The sequence below is a fragment of the Papaver somniferum genome, chromosome 4, assembly GCF_003573695.1.
Source record: "Papaver somniferum cultivar HN1 chromosome 4, ASM357369v1, whole genome shotgun sequence".
In the NCBI taxonomy this organism is placed as follows: Eukaryota; Viridiplantae; Streptophyta; class Magnoliopsida; order Ranunculales; family Papaveraceae; genus Papaver; species Papaver somniferum.
In genome coordinates, this window is record NC_039361.1 from 70052218 (window position 1) to 70073579 (window position 21362).

The following is a 21362-nucleotide window of genomic DNA, read 5'->3' on the forward strand; positions in this document are numbered from 1 at the left end:
TGACAAAAGGCGGATCTATTCCATTCAGAAACGGACCCTTTGAATGGTTATGTTAAGATTACATGTGTCGAATAATATAGTACAATTCTTCTGCCTTATTAGATAGATACTTAACCTAATTTTATTTCCAAAGGTTGTGTCTTTTTCTTTTTTGTGTGGAAAGTTGTTGTGACCATTGGAGTTAAAAGTTGCTAGTGACCATTGGAGTTGACAATTAGATTAGTAACTGCTGGATTAGCCAAGTTGATTGCGATGACATGGAAAATTAATGTTGATGTGGCATCACCAAATGTAAAAGTGATTATGGCATTGACATGTGGAGATTTGGGTCCCTAATTATAAAGAAAGATATATTACTTTTTTTGTTTCCTTCTTCATATGCAGTCAACACAGAAATAAATGATGAAGCCTCCAGTGAACATCAGGAAAGTAGGGAGACCCATGGGAAAGAGAATCAAAGCTTATGATGAACCTCAAGTCAGTACTATAAAGAAGAGTAGAAGATGTAAAAGATGTGAAGAATCAGGTCACTATGAGAAGACTTGTGTTGGAGGAGTTGTTGGATCTAATCCAAAGGAAGAAAATCCTAAAACATGTGTTCGTGGTGATACTTACACAGATTATGAATCAGGTCTATCAATGAGGAACAAGAAAGATGCAAAAGTTGTTCATGGTTCATCTGTAGGTCAAAGTACCAGCATTAGGGGTAGATCTAAGACTAAATCTAATATCCAGAGCTGTGTTGGTGAATCATCCAAGCAAGCTACTGCAAGATCTGAAAAAGGTGTTAAAGGAAAGGCAAAAGCAAAAGTTGGATCTTCTCAGCATTCATGTTTGAATTAGAATTTCGCGCAGGTTGGTTCAATTAGCAACAAACTCACCTTTACAGTATGATATCCAAAGAGCAAAAAGAAACCAAAGAAGTATATGAAGATCCGAGTTGGTTTCCGTTGATTGTGTTTCCTTTATCTTTTTGTTTAGAAGGTACTATGCAGTTTATCTTTATGTGTAGATGTGATAAAACTTTTGATGGATGCAGTTTAAGTTTTCCACTTTGAGTGGATGCAATTTCTTTTGCATAACAAGTTATGAAATGTTTAATCTTAAATGACTTCTGATTCATTACATACATTTTAGATTTTTTTAAATTCATTATATATTTATAATACTTTTTCTTTTAATGTTTTTTTTTTGTTTCAATTACAAGTGCATTTGAATCCCATCTGAAAGCATCACAATCTTTCTTCTTACATACCAGGTATGCTATATTGAGATTGTGTTGATTCTTACAAACCTTTAGTTCCAACTTTGGATTGCAGTTTTGTTTGAGGCAGGGTTGATTATGTAATAGACAGTTATTGAAACAATGGTTCTCATCTCCACATGAAATGCAGCTATGTGAGATTGGAAGCTTGATTTGAAGTGATGTAACTGGAAAAGAAGCAAGATCAAACCACTCAAAGTAGTTGCAGGTGGATTCAAACATTTGAAGAAGGCCCTTCCATTTGTTTGATCTGTTTTAGATCTCAACAATGCTCTAACTCCATTACAAGGTACATGTTTGCACCTTGAATATACCCAAGGATAACTCTTTGCTTCATAGTATTCTTTGTCACACATAAAACACTCCATCTTGATGCTGCTATTGCGGGAATTTGAAGAAAGATGAACACCACCAACCATTTTTTAGATCTGAATGAAAAAGAGACAGAAAATCTGAAGTAGAAGATATGCTTTTATTGAAGATAATACTGTAGTTGGGTAATGTGGGGAACACTTTTTTATTAACACGTGTCAACATGATGATGTGTACAAGGTACACGTGTGTACCCAGTCAGAACCGAATTACTGTGCAGAATCGGCGATAATACTTCCATTTCTTCGGTTCCTACAAGTGAAGTTATCTGGAGTGTGGTAAGCAACATGAATTCGTTTGGTTCACCTGGACCAGATGGATTTCCAGTGGTCTTTTACAGAAGTGTTGGTCCATAGTGGGAGAATATACTACAAATTTCATACAAAAAATCTTCAGATTGAGAGAATTACCAAGTAAGTTAAATCATACCCATATTAGTTTAATTCCGAAAGTAAAAAATCTGGCTACTGCCATGGAGTTTAGACCAATTTCTTTGTGCAATGTTTTGTACAAGTTTATCGCAAAAATACACCAAAACATCCGATTTGCAACGTATATAGGCGTTGCAATGAATTTCACCAACGAGAATATCCGTTGGAAATATGGCGTAGCAAATTTATGTGCAACACGAAAATCCGTTGGGAAAATTAAGTTGTGCATCCGATACAAACGTTTGTCAACCAGTTTACCAACGTTTCTTAAGCAACGGATTCTTTAATTTGTGCAACGGTTATAATAATTTAGGCGACATATTAATTTAATTTGAGCAACACTTATATACGTTGCAAATATAGTTACAGGTGAAAATACATAAATTCCGACGACAATTCCAAATAATTCCCCGGCAGATTTTTGCACCTGAATATATTTTCTGAACCTTTATATACCATTGTAGAACAATTAGAAGAACAATTTTTCATATAAACATATGGTTAGTCATCACAATCCATCAAGATAGATAATGAGAACCAAATTTTTTTAATAAATAAATAAAAATTTGTATATTCCTGTATTCAACCTTTATTATAAGACTAGGTATAAAATCAACCAGAAAAAAATAGAATCAACATGGCAAAGCATGGTTTACGAAATGGCGTTGTTTCTGTTCCTATGGTTATCTGTCATTTTACTGAGATCTTGTTGCTTAAAACTTCCAAAGCCTTGTTGTTAATCAACTTTCTGTATATATGAGATAAGTTAACTGGAAGGAAAAAAATACCATCAAGTGAACAACAAATAACAATCCACCACTTCATTACAAATTACCTCGTTGCGCTCATGTTTAAACATATTATATAGCGGTGCATCTCACAACTCCATCACTAATAGTTAGTGTAGCTTTGCCACGAGCTCCTCTCGACACAACTGTGATAGTAGAAGTAACAGCTGATCCAGTTGAACTTCTGCAGAGATCACCTTCAGTTCTTGCTGTAGAGTATGCTCCAATGCCTTCCCTTGCTCTAGTGGATGCAAAAGTCCCACCAACTGCGCTTGCAACTTGAAAATCTCTTCTTGCCTTGGTTGTTTCCCACCATGACAAGTAGTTTTGTCATCTCCGTGAATACAGCAGGTGCCACACTTCTTCAGTCTCCTGGGTAGTGTTTCATCTTCTCTCCTCTAAGTTCTTGGACTGCCAGGCTTTCATCTAATAACATGTGGGTTTATAACAGGTAACCGCTGCAATTAGACAAAAGACGATGTGATTAGTTTCAGTTCGGAATACAAATTAATCAAGTTTCCATTTTTGATTTAAAATCAACAGAAAATAAGTAATGGTATCGATGTCCTAAATGGCGAATTTTCTGAGAGGTTTTGTTTCGGTGCACAAGGATGACAAGTGTGTATGGATCTGTTTCCTCCTTCATGAAATTTAAATAAAATAAAAGGCCATCAACTAGGTTATTTATAATTGAATGAGCTTTCCCTTGACATGCTAAAATATGAAAAATTAACGAGAGTGCTAGTTAAGAAAATTAATACAGCCAACAAACTCACTACAGTAGCAGCTGTTGATGCCGGCCCTTTCCTTTTTCAGCCTTTGCTATATCACAACAAGCAGCATCGTTCTGTCAACACAAACTACATAAATTAAAATAATAACAGATGATATGTCATCCATGTATAAGAACCAAAATACTGTTAGTGACGATGTGTAACTTTTGTTCCTATATCTTTTTATGCAGACAAAATTAATTGGCCATCTAAATAAATACGAAACAAACCTGAAAAACCTGAAAGTTTGTCGTTAAAACGTTGTTAGCGGAAAAGGAATGTGCAGTCAGCAAGTCTCAATTTTCCGTGACTACTACTACTACTAATGATTTCAATCGTTCATTTTCGATCAAAACTACCAAGAAACAATCACCTGGAGAAAAAAAATCATCTGAACGACTAGTATAACTGAAAAGCTGAACCAGTAAATTTTGAAGGAACTCTAAACTCTACGAGGGTTTTTGAGACCCACATCCTTCATATCAAAGATAAGCCAAAAGAAAATTGGAGGGAGTTAGGTCAAAAATGAGTAACCACATCATCGTCATCATCAAGGTCTGCGAATCTTGGAACTAAATATTTTTTTGTATATAGCTCTGCGAGGCTTTTGTGGCTTCTAATGTCCACAAGTCATCAGAAACAAAAATGTTATTCCAAAATAAGCTCTATCAATGCCTAATCGCAATTCAGTAAATTTTTTTTTGCATGATGGTATAAGACATACATAAACCAACCATGTTTGTGTGTAGCTGGTCCACCGAGCATTCTTTTATTCTAATTTATCATATAAATGCAACTTAATCATGGACAAACAGATTTAAACAAGCAAAAATCCTATATGTGATTCATGCCACTTTAGCTAGAATTACCCATTCGAAAACAAAACCGAGTTATATAAACCAACCTACAAAAGATACGACAAATGATTACCATGAGAAGATTCGACATCCAAAAGTAAATCAAGCGCATAATCGCAATATGGAACTTGACTACTTAATCCACAAAGGCTGAAATCATCTTGAATGTCTCATCATGACCTCACAAAAAAACTCATTTCCTCGAAGGTTACAAAACCGTGAGATATACGAAGCGTCATCCCCATCTGAACCACTTACATCCGACTCTTCGTTGTCCATATATGACTCCTCATCTATATAATGCAAATAAGAACATTCATCAGCACAAGCAAACCAATTAACCAAAGAAATACACATAGCACTACATAAGAAACTCTAAGAGTCACATGTTAATTTTAAAAAGAAACTATACAAGTTTAAATGTAAAAACGGATTTAAACAGACTATATATGTAAAACTCTTTAGGCATATTTGTAACTATCCTACATATCGACTGTGTGCCTCGTCTTAACCAGATCCGATCTTTAGTTGCTTGATTAACCAGGCGAGTGTGTGTCTCTTACTGGATAAGGGAGTATTCTCCTGATTAAATGCATACCGGTTCATGAAGCACAACAAATGCCCTTGAGCCACTGCGGTGGTTAAATTTAACTTTTTGCCTGTTACTGGCTCCCGCTAACAATCGTTTATGTAGCGATGACTCAAATTAAGTACAAACATTAAAACAAAGCATATATGTAGCAGCCAAATTTATATACTAAATTACTTTGAAACCATCCGGGGAGAAGTGATTGCACAGCCACCCCCACTTATCCTAGGATACACCTTTGTAGGGTTAGCTTTGGCTTCCTCCATGGTATCAAACTTGACGAAGTAATAGTTCATAAGGACCTGTGGCCATTATATTTTTTCCCACCTCACTAGTCGAAACATATATCATTTCATTTAAAGTAGAGATAAGAGAAGGAATCCTTAAATGGTCATTCCCTCACCTTATAGTAAAATCAATCAAAACCCTGTAGGACCATAATCGGCATTGCTTGGATTCCATTGGAAAGAAATCATCAACAACCATAATCCAATTAAATTAAAAGAAAAAATATTTGGAAGATTTTAACTTTAAGTCACAATTTACCAAACAAACATTTTAACAATGCCGTCTGTTGCAGACGACATTGCTGTCAAAGTTGACGCCATGTACTTCTAATAATCTGAAATCATATTGATTAGATTATTAGAATGAGCCTGTAATTTCCAAACCTTAAAATAAGTAATTTCTTGCCTGCCAATTAACCAACAAAATGAAAGGATAACTGACTAGCTTCGTCGAAAAATTACACAACATGATCTAAACTTGGTAAAACAAAATGTTTGCAGGACATATACGTCCAACAAATGAGAGAATCATAAGCCGAGATATACCTGTTTGATGCCAGTGACCAAGAGCTTGTTCCTAAGACCACCTTTACCCAAATGAATGAAAGACATCAAACTTCACTTTCCCTGGTGTTGGTAGACATAATGAAGAACCAGTAAATAAGTCAACTTCAAGTAACAATTATCAGTTTAAAATTGAATGGTAGACAGATTTTAATCTCTATCCACTGTAACAAAACCCAAGTAATGAAAAATCTCCAAAAATTACTACCAAAATATCCAACTTTTACTTGAATCACCTCCACCACTACCCATTCTCATAGCAGATCCAGAGCTTATATCACAAACACTGAGAAAATGAGGCACCACCACCAACTAAACCCAAAAATCTGCGCATAAATCAAAAGGAACCCGTACTTTAAAACTCCACCAAATACTTAAACAAAAACAAAATTTGCAAAATTTGTACAGAATATTACGAACCAAAAGATGTAGTTCATAGAATTAGGTCAAATAGATTAATTAATAATAACAAAAACAAATAAGAAGATTAGGGTTGTACCTGCAGGATCCATTCATGTGCTATAGAAAGAGTTGCAACCAAACACACCATACATAATGATTTGACTTTAGATAAGAAATCGATTTCTAGGGTTTGAGTGATTGAAAGATTAGTGATTCCTGATTCCACTCAGTTCAAACCCAAACCCAAACACAATTCCATCTATCCTTATTCTCGAATTTCTCAGCAACACCAAACTTAATTCAACCAAATCCACACATCATCAATCTTGAGTTCAATTTCAAACCCTAATTGCAATTTCCCCAGTAACAACTTCATTTTTAGACATAACTTCTTGGTAGAACATCACCGAAACCACCATCTTCCTGCCTTTTTCAAATCGAATCAAACCAGTGGAATCCATCAATCACCATTGTTCGTTGACGGCAGTAACATTTCATCTTCTCATTCTCTAAAATTCGAGTTCTAATCCCATCTTCGATTTCTCTCTTACACTGTAACCTACAGAAAAATCCCAAAACTAGCTTTCTCACCTGCTCCATCTTCTTCTCGATCTCTACCATTATCTACGAACATGACATGATTTAGCCGCAGCAAGGGTTTGACAGAGATGCTGATTTGTGGGAGAAAAGAGTTTTGATTTGTAAGATTTGATTGGGTTCAAGAGAAATGGGTTTTGAATCTGTTGATTTCTGAAAACGGGGGTTTAATTATTGAAAGCTCAGATTTAAGTTTTGGTTTAGAAGAGAAGAAAAGTGGGAGGAGGAGAACTCGAGGATAGAGATAAAGAAAAAAAATAAGGCAAATGTGAAAATAGAAGGAAAATCGATAATAATATAATTCCAAAAGACATTTCAGCCCTCAACTATAATAATAAAGGCAAGCGTATCCTAGTTTCTTTATTTTCTTTTGGTTTTTTTTGGTAATTAGGATATAGTGCAACGTATGTTTTGATATCACCAACGGATTAACGTATGCAATGCATATATCCGTTGCAAACCTGAAAAACCAAATGTTGCAAAAACCTTGATTTGGTGTAGTACATTTCCATTAGATTAAGTCCTTATTTGAATAGGTTTACATCTTGGTCTCAAAATTCCTTTGTGAAAAATAGATAAATAACGGATAACATCGTTATTGCAAAAGAGTTATTCCACTCAATCACAAGTCTAAGTCGAAACAAGGTGTTTTTGCTCTTAAATTAGATATGCCAAAGGCGTATGATCGAGTTTCTTGGTCTTTCCTGAGTTTTATGCTTCATCAAATGGGTATACATGATATTTATCATAATTTAATAATGAATTGTGTCTTTAATTCTATTTTTTACATCCTTGTGAATGGTGCACCATATGGGAATCTTGAAAGTGGAAGGGGATTACGTCAAGGTTGTCCTTTATCTCCATCGTTATTCATTATTTGTTCCCAAGGATTGTCTCTCCTTAAGACCAAATTTGAAAGCACGGGTTGTAACAACATGGCACCATCAATAAGTCACCTTATGTTTGCTGATGAATTGTTCTTCTTCGGAAAATATTCAGAAACAAATGTGGATCAGTTGAAGTATATCCTAGATACTTATTCTCTTTTCAGGTCAGATCATTAATTACTCGAAATCTTAGATTCATTTCTATAATGGTTGTTTTACATATAATAAATAGAGAATTATTTAGAAATTTGGTGCAAGAGAAGTAGAAGTCGATGAAAAGTATTTAGGGTCTTATATTCTGAAGTCCGATTGAAGTCTGATTGCAGTATTGACACGTTTGAGCCCTTAATCTCAAGGTTTGTTAATAAATTACCGGGTTACAAATCTTTTTTCGTTAACGCTGCTGGTAGAACAGTTTTATCAAAGGACGTTCTTTCTGCAATTCCAAACTACTCGATGGGTACTAGTAAACTTCATAAGGGTGTGACAAATCAAATATCTCATATTCAACGTGCTTTTTGGTGGGGTCATGATACCAGCATAAGAAAATGTCACTTTATTAATTGGGAAAATGTGGCAAGAGCCAAGGAAGTTGGGCGTTTAGGGCTAAGAAATATAGAACATGTTAATATTTCATTAGTTTCGAAATTGGTCTGGCGTTTCTTAATTTCTGCAGGTGCTACATGGGTGCAGATGTACAAGGCCAAATACCCGCAGCCAGTCTTTTTTTGGTACTATGATCCAAAACATGGTGACTCAAAACTTGGAAATACATGTTGTCTGTCAGAAATATGTTCATAAACAACTGATGTTGGTTTATTGGCTCGGGAAACTTTATTCACATATGGAACGGCCCATGGGTTCCAAATATACCGGGATTTAGGCCAACAAGGTTACAATAGTCGAGTCTACAGGTTGAAGTAGTTTCAGATCTTTTTGTTCAGGGATAAAAGCTATGGAATATCGAACTCCTATTACAGTTATTTCCTCTAGGTGGAAGCAATTTCCAGTATTTATATCCCACAAGATGATTTCGTGAAAGGTAAACTAGTCTAGTTAAAAACAAATTCAGGAAATTTGACAACAAAGTCTTGCTATAAAATTCTAGCAGACAATGTGGCAACCACTTCTTCAATTTCATCTTTTCCGTGGAAACTGTTTTGGAAAAATTCGAAGACTCAACCAAAAATTCATGTATTTATGTGGAAAGTTCTTCATAATGGGATGGCTGTATATAGCAACCTATCTAAATTCAACACTCATATTCATAATATCTGTCCTCATTGTAATTCAGAAGAAGAAACAATTCACCATCTCTTATTTTCCTGTCAGTTCTCAAAGGATGTTTTTCAATCAAGTCTGTTGTTCATCGACATCCCAGATGGAATAAATTCAATGCAAATTATCCAGCAATGGCTAGGTCATGTTGACCAAGGTATTATGCTAAATCTGGTTTCGTGTATCTTGTGGAACATGTGGAAGACAAGGAATGATTTGATCTTCAATAATACTCTGGCGTTGGTGCCACTTTGTATTCACAAATCCTTGCAAGACTTCAAGGTTTTTGATCTACACCATGCATTAAATTATTGTGCTTCAGTCTGTATCAATCAGAAGAACGCAGTCCTCTGGGGACTTCCTCAACCTTTCTACATTAAGATTAATGTAGATGCAGCGTATAACAATGGTAAAGGTGTTGTTGTTGTAGCAAGAGATTCGTCAGGAAATCAATTGGGAAGTGGTGCTATTTGCTTTGACTCCTTCTCTTCAACGGTGGCAGATGCTAAGGCGTATGCCTTTGGAATCCAACTGGCCAGAAGACTACATATAACCAAAATCATTGTTGAAGGGGATGCTGCGGACATTCCTAAAGCTATAATAGGGAACATGAACAAAATACAATGGAGTATTCGTTCCACTGTCCTTTCAATCCAAGACCGCGTCAAGGAATTCAACGAAGTTAGTTTCACGGCTGTTCCTAGAGATGCAAATCATATTGCTCATGACTTAGTTCAATTTGCAATATCAAACTTTATAAACAGATGGTGGGTTCATGATGAATCTCCTAATTGTATTATGCAACATCTGAATTCTATTGAGGATTAATCTCAATAAATATATGTTTCCTTCAAAAATAAAAAATATTAGTAGATTCTAATTATTATCATTAATACTAATGAAATAAGAGCATTATTGTCATGATAAAAATATAATGGATAAGAGATTATTGATTTTACACATAGTGACTCTATTTTTTCATTGCTTTGTATGTCTCACAAAATTTGTGTACGCCTCGAAACAAGATTCGAGATCCATCAGCGCACAGAGGCGAATCGGGTGTCCACCCGGCAAAGTAACACTCGAAGGCCCAGACCCGATTTGAGGTACCCGTATCATGTGGTCTACAAACCTTGTCCGGAACAAAGGTCACCCTAGCATTAGGTCGTCGTTTATCTTCCCTCTCCCTCCCTAAGTTTTTCACTCAAAATCTCAACGTAGAAGAAGAAGAATTTTCCACATAAGGAATCCAAGTCAGACCGATTTCAATTTCAACAAGCTCGCTCCTCCCCTACTCAGTAAGTAATCTCTTTCTCTTAAAACCTAATTTCTAACTTTAGGATCTGAAAGTTGTTCAAACTTCTGAAATTTACTTAAAATTGCTGAAATCGAAAGTAAAATGGTAGTATGGTCTTGTGTAGTTTCTCTTATATTATCACTATTTACGCATATCAGTTCCAGTTGTGGTGTAATTCTGTTGGTCTTGGCAGTTAAGTATAGAACTGCCCATATTTAGGTTATAAGATTAGCATTAAGTTCATAAGTTTGTCTTGAGTGTACAGACACAAACGGATTAACCAATCCTAATTTTTTAAGTTGCTAGCTGTGCAGGCGCGCTTGATTTGATAGGAAATGGAAGAGACTTCGAGTGGCGATCCAAGTTTGGAGATTGTTGCTAGTCAAGAAAATGATGGAAATGAAGCTATAATTGATGAGAATGACTCAACTAAGAAGAATGAAGAGGCTGAAACAGACAATGTGGGGAATGAAGAAGTGGAGGAACCGAAAGTTGGGATGCTTTTTGGTACTGCGGATGAAGTGCTTGAGTATTATGAAAACTATGCTAAGCAATTAGGATTCCCTGTGAAAAAGAGATCGTCTACAAAGGATGATGATGGGGTTTTGAGATATGTAACTCTTGCATGTGCTCGATCAGGAACATCAAGAAGTAATTCAGCAAGTAAGGGTTTGAGACCGCCTCAAAGTATTAAAACTAATTGCAAGGCTCTTCTTAGTGCATGTATTTGTCTTGATGGAAGGTGAGAGTTAGTAGTGTTAGGCTTGTACACAACCATGAGTTGAGTCCAGATAAAGTTTGTTTTTTCCGATGTAAGCGGGTATTAAACGCACATGGAAAAAGGAAGCTTGATTTAAATGATAAAGTTGGTGTCAAAAAAGATAAGAATAGTAGTTCATTGGTTGAAGTTGGAGGAAGTGAGAATACCTCAATATTGGGTAAAGATGGTAGAAACTATTCTGAGAAAGCGAGCCAGTTACAACTAGAGGAAGGGGATGCTACCTTAATTCTAGATTATTTGATGAAAATGAAATCTCAGGATGCAAATTTCTTTTATGCAATTGATTTGGATAAGCAGGGTAGGCTTCGGAATGTGTTTTGGGCAGATGCCAGGAGTAGATCATCGTATGAGGAATTTGGTGATGTTATCAAGTTTGACACTACCTATTTGGCGAATAGATATGTCATCCCTTTTACTCCATTTGTGGGGGTCAATCATCACGGGCAACCTATTTTGTTTGGATGTGCATTGGTTTCAAGTGAAGATACCGAAACATTTATATGGCTGTTTCAAACTTGGCTTGCATGTATGTCTGGGCGTGCTCCAAGTGGGATAATAACTATTCTGGACAGAGCTATGGAAACAGCTATTGAAAATGTCTTTCCTAATATTAGACATCGTTGGTGCTTGTTGCATATAATGAAAATTCTGCCTGTAAAGCTGAAAGAATACAGTGATTCTGAATCCATTATGTTAGCCCTGAAATGTGTTGTGTATGATTCAGTGTCTCAGTCCGAGTTTGAAGAACAGTGGAATATAATGATTGAGAATTACAAGTTACATAATGATGATTTTTTAACTGGGTTATATAATGAGAGATGCCGTTGGGTGCCAGTTTTTGTGAAAGAAAACTTTTGGGGTGGAATTTCTCCTATTTATCGTAACGAGAGTATGCGTTCATTCTTCGATGATCACGTCAAATCTAAGACTTCCTTTAAACAGTTCGTGAAAAGGTATGAAGATGCATTGAGAAGTAATGTCGAAAAGGAAATTCATGAGGATTTTAAGTGTTTTTCTTCAAGTGTCAACTGTGTAACGCACTATGACATGGAGAAACAAGCTCAAGCAGTTTATACAATTTCAAAATTTAAATAGTTCCAGAATGAAGTAACGGGTAAAATGTACTGCGACTTGGCAACTTTTGAAGTCGATGGTACGAGTTTAGAGTATCAAATATCCGAGGATATAATGATTGGCGAGACGAAAAAAAGTGTAACTTTCAAGGTTAGGTTCCAGGAGCATGACAATGAAATTGTGTGCAGTTGTTCTAAGTTTGAGTTCACGGGAATATTATGCAGACACGCAATTTATGTCCTTATTCGTCACAAGGTCCACTTATTTCCCAATAAATACATCATGCAGAGATGGAGGAAAGATATGAAGAGATGTCACACAAAGGTAAAACTAAAATACAGTGATTGGGATACGACTCCTGAAGCTCAACGATGTGATAAGATGGAAAAGAGCTTTAATGAGATAAAGGAAATGGCAAATGATTCTGAAGATAAGTGTGTGATTGTGATGTCTTGGATGAATAAGCTAAAGGAAGAACTAATCAACCATGACTATAAAAGTATTCGGGTAACTCCAAAACTGCCCATTCCAAGGATCTTAGGCAATAATGTCAAGAGCATCCCAAAAGAGGGTCAGAGTATGCTCTCCCCAAACTACTTGTATGGATCGAATGGGACTGGAAATGTAGCTCTCCCTATCCCTATTTTATACGACAATCGTTTTCAGGTAATACATGGATTGCTTGATTTGAAATCTTTCTTATGATTTTTACACATTAATGGCTTATGTATTTATTTTTCGTAATTTTTCTAGGGCCATCACCATCAAGCTTGGAATGGGGTTTATAGTATGTTCAGTTTGCCTAGTTCTAATTTGCAAGGACTTGGTAACCAAAAGCCTGATTGAGACATTGGATCAGTGGTTAGTGGACTCTCATTTTCTTTTGCCTGTACTTAGGACCACTGTTAGAGTATACCAACTTATGTTAATACACATCATATAACAAATTTGAACTGATGCTGTACTTTCGCTGAGTATGTAGAAAGGGAATATTGAGCATACATGTTAAAATCATGCTTGATTAGTTTTTCTAAGTCGTAATACGCACATGTGTTGAAAAGATGTCTTTCTTCAAGGACCCATGGGTCCGCTTTGTTAATTATAATGACCTACCTCCTCCTTTTCTTTTCATTGTTGGATTCAATGGATAAATTCCATTGGATCACATATATCTGTAGATCTCTAAGAGATGTTGTTTGTTGCCAGCCGTTGTTTGTTGTTCATAATTTTGTCTCCTATACAAAGAAGCTAGATTCTGCATTTATACTTTGATGATCCTGTGCAGTCTAAACAAACCTCAAGGAATTGGTGAAAATTATGAAACTGCATCATAATGTAGGCATTTGGTGTTTCTCTTCACTGGTAGATTGTTTAACACATTAAACATTTAAAACAGGATGGAGAAGTTTACACTACGTCAAAGCTTGAAGTAAATGTATTGAGACGTGGTTAAGGTGAATAATGCAACTTTCATATTATCATATATATCTGAAGACTTTATGATCGAGTAGAAAACAGAGAGTGTAAATATCGGGGTTCCATTCCATGAAACTAACAAGCAAATTAAGTGCAGTTATTGTATTTTGGAGACTTTTAGTATATATTTAGGGGTGTGAATTATGTCATCAAGATTTCGTTAGATCCATTCTATTTCAGACTAGTACATCATGAGAAGATGGAGGAAGGATGAGAAGAGAACCCGCATGAAGGTTAGAGTCGGCGTTGATTGGATACCACTCTTGAAGCAAATAGATGTGATAGGTCATAGAATGCAGAAGACATTTGATGATATTAAGAACTGCCACAGTTGGGACAGCATCTTGGGTCTATATGGGGCCATCTAGTATTTTCCCATTCATCATTCCGTTTTCAACACGGTCAGTAAAGGAAAATTCAGTAATGTTTTCAAGTTATATATCATGTCTCCAAGTTTAATTGCTAGACCCTGATGATTGCTTAACTTCATTAACCTCTTAAGTTTGTGTAGTAGATTATAACGGTTCTGCTGTTCTACGTATTCAGGATTTGTGCTTGCTTAGAGTGTGAGACTTGTGTTATGGTAGGAACAGGTTGGTCTTCCTTCCGACCCTAAAAAATGAGCTCAGGGTAGGTCGATCAAGATTCATACTGCTGACTTCCTCTCTTCCCAGATCAAGTAGCTAAATAGCCTTCGCTTCAGCAACCATGTCAACTAACAGCACCACAATCTACAGGTTCTCCCTCTCTTCCTTCATTGCGTCCAAATACTCCTGATATATGTATGTGAACTCAAAACTATTTGAATTTTTCCAATACAAGCATAGGATTTTTACATAGACACCAGAATCAAAATGATACTGTACATGACTGACACTAGTTGCTTAATTTCGATTACCAAATATATCTTTTGTGCTTTACATCTCATTACTATCAAACATATAACATACACACTTATATTGTTCATTTTACGCAAATTATTTGATAAAAACTAGCCAATCAACTTTTATTGACTATCTGCTTGTTACTTCTCAGGAACATTAGCTTTACCTTCTTCCATAACCGTGGTATAACACTCTTGGTGTTTCCTGAACTTCCCTTACAGTTCATTACCCTGTTGGATTTTCTCAAAGAACTAACTCTCTTCGGTGTCTTTGCATTTTCTTTGTAGATTCGATCTAAACGATGTTCAAAAGAAAAGAAAGGGGATTTCAATTGGCTCGGATGAGTTGACGAAGATGCTTGTGAACGTCTCATAATTTGATTCAGTTGCTGAGTCACGGCTTTGAGTTCATACGAGTCGTAAAGTGTACTTCCTCCATTCGAAGGACTTGGTTTCAAAATTGGGGTAGTACTCTTGGCTTGAAAATTTAGATAGTAAGATGTTGGAGTCATGACTAGTTGTTTCTCTTCTGTTGAAATACTCATGTTGAATCTCTGAATTCTAGGTATCGAAGTCTTTTCCATGGTGGATTTGATCCGTCGAAGCAGTATCACAGATAAATAGGATTCAGCACATACCTCTTTGTATTCATGAAACTTTTTTAGTAAGTAACGCAACTGAGTTGATAATTTTCTATGTAAAGAACAAGAAATAACTTAGTATTCTACGTCTCTAACACATGGAGGCATGTGTTATATTAAAAATCTCTCAAGCTTCTTTGTTTGTCAGTTGAGTTGTGAAGAAATAGAGTGTAAGACTGAATTGTACTAGTTGTATATACTAGGACACTGAGACAGAGGTGGCCCATATATCTTTATCCGTATGTACCCTGTACAAACTGACATTCGTGGGAATGCACCTAACAACCGAAACAAGGCATGTGATTATTCAATATTCATGGAAAAGAGATTTTCGTCGGTGGCTCTGAAGTACTAGTTCATGAAGATCTGTGGAAACCTCGTGGTGTTCTTGAAAGATTTCGATTTGATGGGGATAGATTTTGCAAGCAAGGGCGTCAATACCTTGTTGGCAGATCATGTAGCCCCCCACCCACCCACCCACCCAATTTTTTTTTTTTTGAAAACGACTAGTCGGACACCGTTGGTGGCCGGGTCGGATCAGCAGTTCGATGGATCTAGCCTGGACGGCTGTTCCGGACTGGACAACATCGGTAGGGCGGGATGTACTTGGCAGGGGTGTCATCGGGGAAGCGGATTAAAGCAGAGATTAAAAACGAGACGGAAAGCCGAACTGTCGGCATCGAGAAGGGTCGAGCAAAGAGTGTTCCCCTTGGCAACAAGGATGCTTAGGCGGTCTAGCCATGCCGGCGGAACATCAAATGTCTGCAGCACTCACGGTCTAAACGGTGTGGATTAGCTCTCCCCCGAAACACCCAACCCGAGTAAAGGGAACAAAGGGTCATTTTCATCTGGTCTATCAGGAGCAAGCGAGCAAATGACTCGTCAAACTACTCTACCAACTAAAATTCGCATCATCTGCAATCATGATCATTTTCATTTTATTTTTTGAATTTTGCTGGATTTGAAAGCATTAACACGGTGACCTTATATTTTAATTGTTCTGGGATTCTAAATTATTTGTTTTGAGTTGTTAGTGGCTTTGATCTTACTCAAGAATTGCCTTTTGGACCTACCAGTCAAGTATGCATGTTCCTGTATTCTTAAGCAATTTCGGCCTCTTTAGTTCCAATTCTTTCGGGGCATTACAAGTTAAAACAACCACATAGATTCTTTGACACAACAAAACAGTTGGAAAGTGCATTTCTCATATATGTTATTAGTACGCGATTAAAAATTTGTTCAACTCTGGTGTGTCATCGCCGACATGATTGGAAACTGTATTTATGTCAGTCAGAATTGTCCTGTTATAGGAAATGTGTCGGTTGCAGCGAGTGAAAGATAAAAGAATGATGAGACAAATTTGAAAATGCATAACGCGCAAAGAAATTGCCGTATGACAGTTAAAACTTCACTGTATTCCACATGTTTCCTGGCATCAGATTCACGCTGTATGAACATACAACGGTCTAACCGTAGTCAATACTCAAATAGGCAACTACAAGGAAACAACCTATCATATGCGAACTGAACATTGTTGCGGATCCCTGGAAATGCAACAAGAAAGTGAACCGCTAAACTAGCATCATAAGATCCAGAAATCTAGTGGCTTTACGTCGAAACATATTCAGAATCTCAGCCGCATTTAGAAAATTCATAAATGTGCAAAAAATAAATAAATTCGCTATTAAATGCTGAGTTATTGTATTCGTGGCCATTAAATATTGGAATCCCATATAATAAAATGCATACTCTTTTTCGACTTTGTACTGGCCAGTGAATAGTCTCCGGCAAGAGTTGCATTGCTGTACAATTTTGTTTGGTGGGAGTGAAATAGTTAATAATGGAGTAGTAATTATTAATTAATTAAATACAGAATATAATACTAATAATGAGAAAACGTAGGATGGCAATATACTATACCGGTTCGGGCGTTAAATGAATCTTGGTTTTTTATTTTTTGTTGCTATTGTTGTTGGTTTTTCGGGTATATAAACACGAGACCAAGTCTAAGTTTTTCCCTGTACCATCGGAAGTTCGGAACAACAAATTAAAACACTCTCCTCAATTCTTTCTTCTTCCTTTCTTCACAAACAGAGAGCCAGAGAGACTGAATCATCTTAAACAACACCAACAAAGGTATTCTTCTTCTTCTGCGTATCAATTCTAGGTTTGGATTTCTTCTTCATTTCATGATTGCTGTTACCATTACTGTGTTCAATAGATACGCAGCTCTGATCTAATAGTAATAGTCTTCTTATGATATGATTGAACATTCAGTTTTGTTTTATGATTAGTTGTATAGATTTCTTTAAATTTCATGTTTTTTAGGTCATTATTGAATTTGCTTTCGTGGGTTTGTTTTACAATTCATAAATTTTGGTGAATTGTATCGTCTATTTGTGATGTATAGATCTCCGTCTTCTTCCATTTTGATGTGGATCTGGTTGTGCTTCTAGTTGATAATTCGCTCATTTAGTATTCACTACCGACATTTTTTGTTTCCTAGAAAACACAGATCCAATAGGATTTGTAATTGCAAGCATTTTTTGCAATATGTAGATCTATCAAATTTTATATCTTTATTTAAAACATCTTCTCCTGTTAGCATTTCTAGGTTTAAACTTGAAAGTTTTTTTTTTGTCATTGATCTGTTTAGTGTTTACCCCTTCATTTGTTTTACTCTAAAAAAGGCGGCTTATTTTTTTTGTTGGTATCTACCAACATTACTTAGTTGGTAGATCCCATTAGGAGCACAATTCAACAAATCTTATGTGTTTCTTTTGTCTGAATGAATATCATTTTCAGCTCTGTGATTATAAATGAGATAGTCTGTAGATCACTAATGAGTTGTTCATTGACTGACTGACTCACAGTTTGGTTCTTAACAATGTCGGTTTCGGTTAGGAGATTCTCAATATTTTTTAATTATGATTCGTTGTCAGTGTACAGCCAGATCTGTTATCTGTCTTTATGTTTGTACATTCTTTATGCTGATCCAGAAATATGGGATCTCTTGATTGGTTTTAATCCTGACTTTGGTGGTAGTTAGGGAGGCTTAAGTTTCAGTGTGTATAAATGTGCCGGGTCTAATTATTTGGGGTCGCTTGAAAAGATGGCATTTTAAGCTTTAGCATTTTATTTTACATTTGTATTCAACATTATCAAAAGTCATTTTTCAGACTCTTTATTTGAATGTCACTGAACACAGCCTTAATTTTTTGCAGGACATATTGATCAAGTGAAAATGGTGAAGATTTGTTGTCTTGGGGCTGGTTATGTCGGTGGCCCCACTATGGCCGTCATTGCATTGAAATGCCCATCAATTGAGGTGGTTGTGGTTGATATCTCTCAACCAAGAATTGCAGCATGGAACAGTGATACGCTACCCATTTATGAACCAGGTCTTGACGAAGTTGTCAAGGAATGTAGAGGAAGGAATCTCTTTTTCAGCACTGACCTAGAGAAACACGTGTCAGAAGCCGACATTATCTTTGTTTCCGTCAACACCCCCACTAAAACTCGTGGTCTTGGAGCAGGAAAGGCTGCTGATCTTACCTACTGGGAAAGTGCTGCTCGTATGATCGCTGATGTATCAAAATCCGACAAAATTGTTGTTGAGAAATCAACTGTGCCTGTGAAAACTGCTGAAGCCATTGAAAAGATCCTGATGCACAACAGCAAAGGCATCAACTTCCAAATCCTCTCAAACCCAGAATTTCTCGCTGAGGGGACTGCAATTAAAGATCTCTTCAATCCCGACCGTGTTCTTATTGGAGGAAGGGAAACCCCAGCAGGACAAAAGGCTATCCAAGCCTTGTCAGATGTTTATGCTCACTGGGTTCCCCAGGACAGAATCATAGCCACCAATCTATGGTCTGCCGAGCTATCAAAGCTTGCTGCAAACGCCTTCCTGGCTCAAAGGATCTCATCTGTGAATGCCATGTCTGCTCTTTGTGAGGCAACTGGTGCCGATGTTGCCGAGGTAGCTCATGCAGTAGGGAAGGACACTAGAATTGGGCCCAAGTTTTTGAATGCCAGTGTTGGGTTTGGTGGGTCGTGTTTCCAGAAAGATATTCTCAATCTTGTTTACATTTGTGAGTGCAATGGCCTTCCTGAGGTTGCAAACTACTGGAAACAGGTAATCAAGATCAACGATTACCAGAAGAACAGGTTTGTTAACCGCGTGGTATCCTCCATGTTCAACACAGTTTCTGGAAAGAAGATTGCTATTCTTGGATTTGCTTTCAAGAAAGACACAGGTGACACAAGAGAAACCCCAGCGATTGACGTCTGCAAGGGTCTGTTGGGAGACAAGGCAAGAATTAGCATTTACGACCCACAGGTTACTGAAGATCAAATCCAGAGGGATTTGTCGCTGAACAAGTTTGAATGGGACCACCCAGTGCATCTCCAGCCAATGAGCCCAACCACTGTAAAGCAAGCATCTGTTGTTTGGGATGCTTACAGCGCTACAAAAGATGCTCACGGTATTTGCATTCTGACTGAATGGGACGAATTCAGAAACCTTGATTTCCAGAAGATCTTTGATAACATGCAGAAACCCGCTTTTGTTTTCGATGGAAGGAACATCGTTGACGCAGAGAAGCTAAGGCAGATTGGATTCATTGTGTACTCCATCGGTAAGCCTCTGGATTCATGGCTCAAGGATATGCCTGCCGTGGCATAAATAAGTAAAACAAAATGTGAGTAAAGCGTGGTGTGGCCAACTAGCTTAAATTTGTGAGACATTTATTCTTTAAAAAAATTTATTCTCTCTTTTCTGCTGTTCTTTTCTGAAGACATGTGCCTCTTATATTATTGCTTTAGTTAGTAGTTCCTATCTGTAATCCCTACAATATTGATGCAGTAGGAGGCTCTGTCTTCTTTTTTGTCTTTACAATGTATTCCATTACTTCTTTACTGTCCCAGATTATGTTCTTTTGACCTGATTCTGTTGTTTTACTTTGATCAGTAAATCTTTATATTCATTTAGTATCTACCTCCTGTCGTCTGACCGCATTCTCTTCTAAACAACTGATAGACAAATCTGAAAACTACAGAACTCATAATTTTTTTTAAAAATTTTCCTTGGAAATAAAAGAGCAAACGTTTTCTAGATTCGGCAATGTTTATAGTACTATAAAGAATTGCAGACAATACCCCTGCAACTTTATTACATCTCTTTGTGAGATAACTTCAGTGGCCATGAAGTTTCTACCTAGCAGACAACCCCATGCCCGCAATCACCCTGAATGTCTAGCAGACATCCTCATGACCGCCAATCGCGCACATGTGAGCATGAGTGATTGACTATAATTTTCTTGGAACAGCTATCAACTGCTAACTGCTTGACCAATGGTTGACCACAGCTTTTCATAATGTGATGGTGCAACCTCTTCGACAGTTGTACATGACGACACAATATCCTTGGCGCAACTAAACTAACCAGTTTTAAAATAATGCAGTAGTCTCTCACTTTCTCTAGACCAGCAATGAATGCGACGGGTAATTTTTTCAAGCGGTACTTGAAATGGCTAATGAGGTTACAGTTGCTCAATTATCCATTATGGAAATGTAAATTTATTAGAGGACAGTGCAAGAAGCCAGCTGATAAAATGGCTAGGCATGCTAGAATTGCAGTAGCCTGTCCGGACGTGTCACCAAATGTTAAGAGTATCACATATGGTAATCGGCATGTGACCTGTAATTGGTGTCCGTTGTTGATCTTTGGCCAAGAGGAACCTCTCCTAGGCTCTCTACATGAATAATCTCGTCACATGGAACACTCGTAGTGCAGCTGACTTTTTACCACCACTAATTATGTCGATAAATGTCTAGCAAGGCTATTTTAAACTCTAAAAAGTTAACTTTTTGCAAATGGAAATGGGACCGATTTTCAACGACAAAGAGAATGCTCTACAGGCCAAAAGCTTACACTAGCCAGTAGCACACCAATTTTAGTGTGTGTACCTCAGTCGGATACAGCATATATAAAAAAAACTCCCAAAATTAGACTAGGATCATGCAAATCGAGTAAAGGGATTCATTCTACGCGTCACAAACCAATTAACAATATATTATTCATGTTATTTAAATATTTTTGATCTAGCAGAATGACATG

General features: G+C 36.8%; 3 protein-coding genes and 1 long non-coding RNA gene across 12 annotated transcripts; 3 read left to right on the top strand and 1 right to left on the bottom strand.

The window, feature by feature from the left end:
- Window positions 1-2736: 2736 nt before the first annotated feature.
- On the bottom strand, window positions 2737-7162 carry LOC113273971. The gene is made up of 6 exons (XR_003322694.1): window positions 6425-7162; window positions 6134-6251; window positions 5908-5988; window positions 4559-4778; window positions 3632-3702; window positions 2737-3313 (listed from the first exon to the last, which is right to left on the bottom strand). It is a non-coding gene; the product is annotated as an uncharacterized LOC113273971 (long non-coding RNA).
- A 1873-nt stretch (window positions 7163-9035) lies between these two features.
- LOC113272664 lies at window positions 9036-9917 on the top strand. The gene has a single exon (XM_026522471.1). It carries the CDS (start codon window positions 9036-9038, stop codon window positions 9915-9917), a length of 882 nt encoding a protein of 293 aa, XP_026378256.1.
- Window positions 9918-10256: 339 nt separating this feature from the next.
- Window positions 10257-15375, top strand: LOC113275835 (protein FAR1-RELATED SEQUENCE 6-like). Of its 9 annotated transcripts, none has more exons than XR_003323797.1 (8): window positions 10257-10387; window positions 10701-12907; window positions 12995-13102; window positions 13638-14118; window positions 14264-14454; window positions 14753-14784; window positions 14889-15065; window positions 15166-15375. XR_003323797.1 is itself a non-coding variant. In XM_026525400.1 (3 exons), the coding sequence occupies exons 2-3, from the start codon at window positions 12287-12289 to the stop codon at window positions 13085-13087; spliced, it is 714 nt and encodes a 237-aa protein (XP_026381185.1). In that variant the 5' UTR covers window positions 10257-10387; window positions 10701-12286; the 3' UTR covers window positions 13088-13587. The 9 variants fall into 9 exon arrangements, 1 of the variants encoding a protein (XP_026381185.1); XR_003323798.1 differs by having other exon boundaries at window positions 13638-13695; window positions 13898-14118; window positions 14889-15375; XR_003323794.1 differs by having other exon boundaries at window positions 14889-15375.
- A 1845-nt stretch (window positions 15376-17220) lies between these two features.
- On the top strand, window positions 17221-20190 carry LOC113275836 (UDP-glucose 6-dehydrogenase 4). The gene is made up of 2 exons (XM_026525401.1): window positions 17221-17377; window positions 18466-20190. Exon 2 carries the CDS (start codon window positions 18486-18488, stop codon window positions 19926-19928), a length of 1443 nt encoding a protein of 480 aa, XP_026381186.1. The 5' UTR covers window positions 17221-17377; window positions 18466-18485; the 3' UTR covers window positions 19929-20190.
- Window positions 20191-21362: the final 1172 nt, after the last annotated feature.

Excerpts from the sequence above, each read along its gene's own strand:
- LOC113275835 (XM_026525400.1), top strand. The coding sequence starts at position 12,287 with ATGTACTGCGACTTGGCAACTTTTGAAGTCGATGGTACGAGTTTAGAG. Across the intron at positions 12,908-12,994 it reads TATACGACAATCGTTTTCAG|GGCCATCACCATCAAGCTTG; the intron begins GTAATACATGGA and ends TAATTTTTCTAG.
- LOC113272664 (XM_026522471.1), top strand. The coding sequence starts at position 9,036 with ATGGCTGTATATAGCAACCTATCTAAATTCAACACTCATATTCATAAT.
- LOC113275836 (XM_026525401.1), top strand. The coding sequence starts at position 18,486 with ATGGTGAAGATTTGTTGTCTTGGGGCTGGTTATGTCGGTGGCCCCACT.